Below are 10,000 nucleotides of genomic sequence, written 5' to 3'. Positions count from 1 at the left end.
CAGCGTGATGTACTTAGTGTACAGTGTGGTGTACTTAGTGTACAGCGTGATGTACAGCGTGATGTACTTAGTGCACAGTGTGATGTACTTAGTGTACAGCGTGATGTACTTAGTGTACAGCATGGTGTACAGTGTGATGTACTTAATGTACAGCGTGATGTACTTAGTGTACAGCGTGATGTACTTAGTGTACAGCGTGGTGAACAGTGATGTACTTAGTGTACAGCGTGGTGTACTTAGTGCACAGCGTGGTGTACAGTGTGATGTACTTAGTGCACAGCGTGGTGTACTTAGTGCACAGCGTGGTGTACTTAGTGTAAATTAAAATATTGCTCAAGATGTGCTAGTCATGATTGTCTGTGACCAATCAGAGGCCTGCAGTGTTTTAACTACAACTTCTAGTATCGGCTCAGCTCGGTCAGAACCTCGACCACAGTGGTATCAAAGTAAAGTTACAGGTACTGTCCCCAACTTCTGCTCATGGAAAACTTTAAAAAGAGAGTGAGTCCGGTCATACCATGCAGAGGAAATGTCCCTCCTGTCCTATGGTGTCCCACAGGGATCAATCCTAGGTCTCCTTCTGTTCTTTACAATATGCTGTGCGTGGGTATTTCTATTGTCTCTGTATGAGTCTAAATTGTGTAGCATTTTGTGACATCTGCTCTAGAAAAGATATCGATACAAATGAAACCAAATGATACAGAACATGTACCATGACATGACATTAAAGCAACCATTGGCCACAAGAGGGCACAAAAATAAAATAATGAATATTTAGTCAAACTAATTGTTATGCTTCAGTTAAAATAACTTGTAATTTGATTTTTCAAAGGTTACTTATTTATTACGCATAGTGGCCCTTCCTGACCTGCAGGTGGTGCTGTGGAACCACGACGGGGCCGCACCGGGTGACGTCTGCACAGGCGTCCTGGCAGTAGCGATGCGGGTCATCTCTCTTCCTCAGGTACTGGTTGGTGGAACATTGTCTGAGACGACAGAGACCACAACACTGACTTTAATGAACTCTTCAGCGTAGTTAGAGGATAAATACACCGTCTCATCATTAGAGGCCTTGCACCTTAAATATCAGAGCAACTACAGGATTCTAAATGGTTCTTAACATCCACTTCTCCACAAAGTTTAAATATTAACATCTGAGTGTCCAGGTTTGTATTCTTATTGTAAATCTTTCTTCGTAGAGTGATTAAATAATGTATTAGCATGTAAATTAAGGATTGAATGGAGTTTGTCTGAGGTACACAAATACACAACAACACTACAAAAGAAACACACCTCAGCCTATCTAAAATACTCTCACAGAGTACATTTTATATTTAGAGTCATGTGAGACGGGTCATCTGTAGTTCAGAGGGTGAGACGGGTCGTATGTAGTTCAGAGGGTGAGACGGGTGGTCTGTAGTTCAGAGGGTGAGACGGGTGGTCTGTAGTTCAGAGGGTGAGACGGGTCGTATGTAGTTCAGAGGGTGAGACTGGTCGTATGTAGTTCAGAGGGTGAGACTGGTGGTCTGTAGTTCAGAGGGTGAGACGGGTGGTCTGTAGTTCAGAAGGTGAGACGGGTGGTCTGTAGTTCAGAGGGTGAGACGGGTGGTCTGTAGTTCAGAAGGTGAGACTGGTCGTATGTAGTTCAGAGGGTGAGACGGGTGGTCTGTAGTTCAGAGGGTGAGACTGGTGGATGGTTCACAGACCTGCTGAGCAGCACAGGACCGACTCTACGCCGCACACTGAAGGCTCTCTGCAGGTAGTCGATGGCCTGAGGAAACAGCTTCTCCTGAGGAGGAAACACACTGTTTGGGTCTGACGCAGTGATGTCACGATGTACTGATGTACATCGTGACTAGAGCAGAGAGAGGGAGTCAACATACGATGGACCTGAAATACAAACAAGTTGGCTCTCAAAATCTAATTTACTCATTACTAAAACATGTTTTAACTGGTCCATTCAGAGATTTTGGTCCATTTTCTTAATTTCATTCTCTATTTGCGTCTTTAGATTTCTTCTTAATTCACCATTAGATAATACCTAATTTGCATATTTAAACATAACATTTCAGAAGACTTGAAACACTAAAAGGTGTCTTGATATCTATTAGTTGCATCATTAAACTGTTTAAGTTGAACTCACGTGTCTCCATACAGATTCCAGCTGTGAAGTCCTCCGTACAGTTTAGATGAGTCTCTAGTTTATTAATATTACCCAGAATGCTGCTCTTCTCATATTTAAAACACCACATTGTTTACAGTCATGTCCACTAGCTGGCAGTGTTTGCTGACTGACTTCCTGAACTCACCTTCACCAGCCTCCTCTTGTCTGCAGCAAGCCTGTAAAGAGAGAACAGATGAGCCTCAGCACGGCTCAGAGACAAGCGTGAGGTTCTGCGGTACTGACCGGTCCACGCTGTGGTCGTAGATGATCTTGATCTTCAGCTGGAGGTCTTCAGGTGAGCTCCTCTTCGTCAGCCGCTCAGGCTTCAGGTACACGTGATGGACCTGACAGAGAGCAGCGGTTTACAGGTGTGTAGACGAAATAATAGAAACAGCTGTCAGGTAAATACTAGCTACTCAACAGATACAAAGGTACAGTTATTCCTCTCTCACTTATATCTGGTCTATCAAATGATATCTTATGCTATACATGTCTTCACCAACAATATATGTTTTAAAAACAGTCATTTAAAAATATATATATATATATATAAAAAATTAACTTTTAGCTTGTGTTTCCCTATCAACAACAAAAAAAAGAACACTTCCGCTTAGGTCTCTTTCAAAATAAAAGCGCCATCTTTATATAATCTCATTTAGCTAGGTGGCTAGCTTGACATGTAGCACAAAAACAAATAGGTTCTCTTAACTTTGGCTAGTTAGTGTAGCATCAACATTCGGGTTCTCACCTCCTCGGCTCGGTGTTTGCACGTGCCGTGACAGCTCACGAGCACAGCCAGGACGGAGAGGACGAGGACACGACCGAGGAACCAGGACCCGCTGAGCCTCCTCGGCTCCTCCATCCTCCTCGGAGGCTCGAAGTCAACAGAACCTCCGCCGGTCCGGTCCACTCGCTGCTGGTTTCATTCATCGCTCATCAGGCTGAATCAGAACATCATCAGAACATCAGCGCAATCCCGCCAAAAAAAACCCAAAACAGCCAACGGTTAAATTTGAGGAGAAGAAGACGCCGGCCGGTTAAACGGTGGAATGCTTCTTCTTCTTCTTCTTCTTCTTCTTCTTCTTCTTTGGCGGTTGGCAAACACTGAATTAGTGCATTACCGCCACCAACTGGTCTGGAGTGTGGATGAGGACGTCTAAAATAAAATAAAATAAAATAAAGTAAAGTAAAATAAAATAGTCTAAGATTTTGAAATAATACTTGATAACATTCACTTCTTGAGTTTGTTTTTATTTGTTTTATTCAACATTTCAACTAATATGCCATAAACAATATAGAAAGAAATAAAAGCATAAAAATAGCAAAATCACAGGTAATACATGACATCACAGGTAATGCATGACATCACTAGTTTTATGGCCTTTTTGTTGGTTCAGCATTTAAGAGTTTTTTAAAAATACATTTCAAACTCTTTGTAAAAACACACGCTTGTAAACTTACTATATGAAAATAAAGAATCAATACATTCATGATATACGCCCATCACTCAAATCTTCTGTTGTAGCTAAAGAATCCAAATATAACATGTTCATAGAACAGTTATCAGGTGATTGGTGAGTGAGAATAAACATAGAACAATAGTAAAAAAGATAATTAAAAATATGAACATTTACAGTAAAATATGATAAATAAACAAACAAATAAAGAGATTGTTATTAGAGTGACACGTGTGTATTATATTATAAGAGTAGAGTTGGTTAAAGGTGTGTAGCTGTTATGGATTATTGTATACTATGAAAAGCATAATAAATAATTTAAACCTAATTAATTATTGGCTTAATATAGTAGAATGATAACTAAGTTTGTACTTAAGTCAGAATTCAAGGTTCTTGTACTTTACTTGAGTACTTTCTAATTCTCCTCCTCTACATCTCAGAGGTAAATACTTTGTGCAGAAACTTCAGATATAAATAGTAAAACACTGACACAGAACATTTTACTGATTTATATACTTTATATATATCTATACAGTATATATACTGTATAGATATATATATACGTATAACTCCAGTCAGGTTCTGAATGCAGAACCTTTCACAGTATTTGTACCTTGACTGCAGTAAACAGCTGAATACTTCCTCCTCTGGTTCCCACAGAACTGCACTGAGAGACCAGATGATGAGATTGGTTGATGAAAGGTTTCTCTGTCTGTCTGATCATCTTCATCCTTTGATCTTAAACTTTACTCTGAAGTTTAAATTGAGTTTGTGAACATCCTGTTTATCCTCAGTGAGAGAAGTTAAAGTCACACTGATGAAGAGTTCTACGTTTAATGACCAGGAGACAAACCTCAGGTGAATCCAAAGCTTCATGTGTTAAAGCTGCATTCTCTCTAGTGTCCACCAGGGGGCGACTCCTCTGGTTGTATAGAAGTCTATGAGAAAATGACTCTACTTCTCTCTTGATTTATTACCTCAGTAAACATTGTAAACATGAGTTTATGGTCTCAATCTCTAGTTTCAAGTCTTCTTCAATACAGCATGATGTTCATTTAGTACATTATGGTCCATTTAGAGTCACACAGACCATAAAGCAGGGGATGCTTTAGGGCGGGGCTACACAGTGATTGACAGGTCTCTACCAGAGTCTCTACGTCACTCCTCCTCAGTCCACATATGGTCACTTCCTGTTCACTGGATGCAAATAAAACAAGATTGCGACGACCAAAACGACGAATTTGAGTCTTCAAAACAACAAACCAACGAGAGACGTCACGACGACTACGTGCGCGTGTGTGAGTGTGTGTGTGTGTGTGAGTGTGTGTGTGAGTGTGTGTGTGTGTGAGTGTGTGTGTGTGTGTGTGTGTCACAGTGAGTCTTTAAAGCTGTGTGAGCAGATTCTTCTTCGTTGGTATATTCAGCTCTCAGCAGCTGGACATACTAACGAGGCGTTCCTCTCTGTTGTGGTTCTCTGGACTTATTCAAATAAGTTTGAATCCCAAACCCCAAAAACATCACCTTAGAGTTTTGGTTGTTTTCAACTTCTCTTTCATTGTTTTTAGTTTCTGACGTTGTAAAATTCATGTTTTTATGATTGTTGAGGACAAACATGTAAAAAGCCACGATGGATGCTGAGGGATTGTTGTAAATCGTTAAGTTTCCCCCGTTTCATACGTTAAAATAATTATTTGACACTTCTTCGCTTTATATATATATATTTACTCGCATGTTTGTACAGAAAGATATGAAGCAGGAGGAGATGGTTAGCCTAGCTTAGCATAAAGACTGGAAACAGAGGGAAACAGCTAGCCATAGCTTCACTGTCAAATGATTTATTTAAATCTGCCACTAAAAGATTCAACATATAAACATGAAATATATTTCATTTATCTACCAGGCAGTAAATAAAGTCATTAAAATGAGCTCCACCTTTATCATATTAATGCATCAATAATTATAATACAATCATAAATATTATTTTGCATTATTAGTACTTTTACTTTCCGTATTTTAAGTTTATTTTGATTCTAATACTTTTACTTAAAATATGATTCTAAATGCAGTACTTTTACCTGTAACAACGTACTTCTACACTGTAGTATTAGTACTTTTACTGAAGTAGAAGTTGAGAAAACATAATTGTTTTTGTAATACTTAAATCTCTTAATTATTACTATCTGATGTTTTAATCTCTTCACTTTTTATTCACTGAATCTGACAAGAAAAAATACTTTAACATTTATAAAATGTCAAGCATTTTTTGCATAAAATTATTAATAATAATAATATAGAATAATAATAATAATACTAAAGCACTTAGAGACAGAATCAATCATCATAAATCAATGACATATAAACTTTATTACAAAACAAACAACATAGTGTAGAGATGCTGTGGTTCTTTCCTTTAGTGGTTTTCTCTATTTATTTACTCTCTGGATCCTTCAGTGTTCATATTAATAATATTTATAATAATAAGTACATGGGGAGATTTATTTATATAATGTGTGTTTTTGGAAAGAACTCTCTCTTGTTTATTCATACGAGTAGATAATAGAGAAGATAATCACAGTATTAAAGAATATAACACAACGGAGACCAGCTCCCACAACATGAAACATGTTCATACAACTAAACAGTTTGTATCTCTGCCAGCAGAACTGTGACTGAACTCCTCAGAGGTGACATCACCTGTTGATCACCTGTTAGCATGATCCTTCCTGTTCCTATTTTCTGTTAGCATGATCCTTCCTGTTCCTATTACCTGTTAGCATGATCCTTCCTGTTCCTATTACCTGTTAGCATGATCCTTCCTGTTCCTATCACCTGTTAGCATGATCCTTCCTGTTCCTATTACCTGTTAGCATGATCCTTCCTGTTCCTATTACCTGTTAGCATGATCCTTCCTGTTCCTATCACCTGCTAGCATTATCCTTCCTGTTCCTATCACCTGTTAGCATGATCCTTCCTGTTCCTATTACCTGTTAGCATGATCCTTCCTGTTCCTATCACCTGTTAGCATGATCCTTCCTGTTCATATTACCTGTTAGCATTAGCCTTCCTGTTCCTATTAGCTGTTAGCATTAGCCTTCCTGTTCCTATTACCTGTTAGCATTAGCCTTCCTGTTCCTATTACCTGTTAGCATTAGCCTTCCTGTTCCCATCACCCGTTGATAACCTGTTAGCATGATCCTTACTGTTCCCATCACCTGTTCGCATTAGCCTTCCTGTTACCTGTTAGCATTAGCCTTCCTATTCCCATCATCTGTTGATCACCTGTTAGCATTAGCCTTCCTGTTCCCATCACCTGTTAGCATGATCCTTCCTGTTCCTATTACATGTTAGCATTAGCCTTCATCTTCCCAGCCTTCCTGTTGTTGATTAAGGACATTTTTAGCCACGTATCAGTCTCTTCACTATCAGCTGCTGCAGTTACAGTAACAGCTGGTGTTAAAACAACAGATCACAGTGTAAACGCAGCCAGTAGCAGGAGGATGGAGAGCTCATAGCGTGGGAAGGTCCACCACTCACACCGCAGAGCTAGTGTGAAGCAGGGAATCATGGGAAACCTCCGAGCCACCTGTCTTTGAGTCTGGCTGGGGAGTCTGGAGGGGGGGAGGGGAGGAAGACTGAGAGGGACTCTGGTTATTATCTGGTGTCTCTGAGTCCTTTTCTCTGTCTCCGTCTCGCATCGGTTCCTCCTCTTCCTCCTCCTCCTCCTGTTCCTGCTGCAGCACATTGAAGCGCTCCACCACGCAGTGAGCCGTCAGTCGGGCCTCAGGGTCGTGATCCCAGCACTCAGTGACGGTGGAGCAGAAGACCCCCATCCCCTGGAGGAGAGAGGATGGCAAGTCAGACAGCAGGACATCACAAACAAACATTGTCCTTTCAGAGTCTGAACTCTGACCTGGTGCTGCGTCCATGCTGACGGGATGTGCGGCCGTCCTCGGTCCCTCAGCACCAGGTCTCTCATGCTGTCCACACAAGGCTGCTCACACACCTGAGAGCCAAACGCCGGCTCGTAGCTCTTCACTTCTGCACCGACACACACAGATACTCACACATTACGGTCACAGGATGTGTTTCAACATTCAAGGATAACCTGCTCACTACCTGCTCAGGTACTCTGTTCAGTATCAGTAAATTGTAAATTCAGGACAGTCCCGAATCCTGTTGTGTTTGCCCCAAAAGTCTTACTTAACCCAACTGTACCTGAACAGGTAGAGAACAGAGTACATGAACAGGTAGAGAACAGAGTACCTGAACAGGTAGAGTACAGAGTACCTGAATAGGTAGAGAACACAGTACCTACCTCCGATGGCATGGCAGCGGGAGGCCATCTCCCAGTGGACCAGAGCCATGGAGTAAACATCCATCTGTTTAAAGGCCTCAAGGTCCTCCAGGTTCACTCTGGACTCAAGTACCTCAGGAGCCATGTAGCGAGCTGTCCCCACCTGGATGATATCGGAAAGTCCATTCAAATGACGACCAAAGCAATAGAGTTCTGCTTCATGACATATTCAAACACTGCTTAACAACTAAACTTGTAGTTTACCTGTCCACTGTTGGCATAGTCATCGACGGTGAGGGAGAGGTCCAGTCTCAAGGCTAGACCAAAGTCACACAGGGCGCATTCCTTCCTGCTCTTTACCACAATGTTACTGCTCTTCAGGTCCCGATGGGCCACCGGCACCTACAGCAACACAAACAAAACAGCAGCCCAGCGGCAACTTCTTCATGTCTGCTTCATGTGTTAAAGCTGCATTCTCTCTAGTGTCCACCAGGGGGCGACTCCTCTGGTTGTATAGAAGTCTATGAGAAAATGACTCTACTTCTCTCTGTCTGTAGATGGCGGCCTACTTTGGACACTAGGTGGCTGCTACAGATGTTAACAGTGACGGGTAAGACTTGATATATTACCTCAGTAAACATTGTAAACATGAGTTTATGGTCTCAATCTCTAGTTTCAAGTCTTCAATACAGCATGATGTTCATTTAGTACATTATGGTCCATTTAGAGTCAAACAGACCATAAAGCAGGGGATGCTTTAGGGCGGGGCTACACAGTGATTGACAGGTCTCTACCAGAGACGTATACGGCGTCACTACGTGACTCCTCCTCAGTCCAGATATGGTCACTTCCTGTTTACTGGTTGCAAAAAAAAATGCAAGATGGCGACGGCCTTGAGGCTTTTAAACATCAGTCCACAAACCAATGAGAGACGTCAGGACGACTACGTCCACTTCTTATAAACAGTCTGTGGCAGCAGGTTTGCACATTTTCTTTTTTGTCCTGAGTTTCACCTCTCGAGCAACGTAAGGCTGATATACCTTGTTGGTAAATTATGTTGCAGCTAGCAAATATGTCACAAAGACGTGGGCAGATCTATATTGATGTTAGTTTAGTTTAGTTAACGTGAAGAGATCATATGGAAGGTAACTCACCTTTGGTATCCCACTGGGTGTCGTGTCGCTATGCAAATGAGCTAACCCTCTGGCAATGCTGGTAGCCATGGCAACAAGCTCCTCCCAGCTCAGTGTGTTCGCTGTGAGGAAGTCCTGCAGGTTCCCGAGGCTGTGATAGGCCAAAACCAGCCAGTACTTTCTGAGGGCGTGGCCGGGCAGGCCCCTCCCTTCGGCGGCGAGGAATCGAACCACGTTGTCGTGTTCCAGCTTGGGGTCAGAAAAGATGGAGCACTCGTTTCTCCACGAGGCGTACTCCACCGCTGGAAACACCTTCACCGCCACCGTTTCGTAGCTGTTAACTCCGCCCTTCTTGCCCTGCAGCAGGCACGCCCTCCACACTTCAGCAAAGCGCCCCTTCCCCACCAGCACCTCCAGCTTGATCGGCAGTGGTTCATTCAGCCGGCAATGCCAGTCTGTCATGTCACTGATGATGTCATCGTCGAGAGACAGCACCTTGCCATTAGATTCCGCCCTCTCGGCTCCAGGACCAATCAAACCACCTCCTCCTCCGCCCTCTCCCCGAGCCCCCAGACCCCCACAGTGCAGGTCGAATGCCTGGTAGCGCTCTGGGCTGTGTTTGGTGGGCCAGGCCGGGCGAGCAGGAGGACCCGGTTTGTCTGGATGGTGAGTCCGGTAGAAGTAGAAGGCTGCCGTGGCAACTATGGCAACAAGGATAGGAGGCACCAAACTAACCACGACCACCGGGATCACGTCTTTACTCTGCAGCTTAGAGAACCCTGCAGGAGCAGAGATGAGACCATATCTACATGAAAAATATACTCATCCTTTTATCCATCCATCCAGCCCTCCATCCATCCCTCCATCCATCCATCCATCCATCCCTCCCTCCCTCCATCCATCCATCCATCCATCTGTCCATCCATCCATCCCTCCTTCCATCCATCCCCCC

The 10,000-nt window shown here is 42.7% G+C and overlaps 2 protein-coding genes across 3 annotated transcripts in view; both read right to left on the bottom strand.

Annotated features, from left to right (window-relative positions):
• The window catches only part of lmln (leishmanolysin-like (metallopeptidase M8 family)), a 7,541-nt gene extending 4,311 nt beyond the window's left edge, over window positions 1-3,230 (bottom strand). The window contains exons 1-5 of the mRNA XM_031877233.1: window positions 2,913-3,230; window positions 2,408-2,508; window positions 2,310-2,340; window positions 1,707-1,789; window positions 869-986 (exon numbers count right to left, since the gene is read on the bottom strand). Of these exons, the coding sequence (XP_031733093.1) occupies window positions 869-986; window positions 1,707-1,789; window positions 2,310-2,340; window positions 2,408-2,508; window positions 2,913-3,026 (447 nt within the window). The 5' untranslated portion in view covers window positions 3,027-3,230. The remainder of the gene's footprint in view (window positions 1-868; window positions 987-1,706; window positions 1,790-2,309; window positions 2,341-2,407; window positions 2,509-2,912) is intronic.
• A 2,740-nt stretch (window positions 3,231-5,970) lies between these two features.
• tgfbr2l (transforming growth factor beta receptor-like) overlaps window positions 5,971-10,000 on the bottom strand; it is a 6,382-nt gene continuing 2,352 nt past the window's right edge. The window contains exons 3-8 of one of the 2 annotated variants that reach the window (XR_004213862.1): window positions 9,070-9,827; window positions 8,180-8,317; window positions 7,937-8,078; window positions 7,532-7,659; window positions 6,389-7,454; window positions 5,971-6,357 (exon numbers count right to left, since the gene is read on the bottom strand). Coding sequence is in view for 1 of the 2 variants with exons in the window: in XM_031877243.1 (XP_031733103.1) it covers window positions 7,152-7,454; window positions 7,532-7,659; window positions 7,937-8,078; window positions 8,180-8,317; window positions 9,070-9,827 (1,469 nt within the window). In the remaining variant the exon portion in view is untranslated. Of the gene's footprint in view, window positions 7,455-7,531; window positions 7,660-7,936; window positions 8,079-8,179; window positions 8,318-9,069; window positions 9,828-10,000 lie in introns of both variants that reach the window. The other variant, XM_031877243.1, reaches the window with a different exon arrangement.

This window comes from Anarrhichthys ocellatus, unplaced genomic scaffold (assembly GCF_004355925.1).
Source record: "Anarrhichthys ocellatus isolate YVR2014 unplaced genomic scaffold, GSC_Weel_1.0 scaffold130, whole genome shotgun sequence".
Classification (NCBI taxonomy): Eukaryota; Metazoa; Chordata; class Actinopteri; order Perciformes; family Anarhichadidae; genus Anarrhichthys; species Anarrhichthys ocellatus.
The sequence above is the reverse complement of the archived record's forward strand: the minus strand, read 5'-3'. Positions and strand labels throughout refer to the sequence as shown.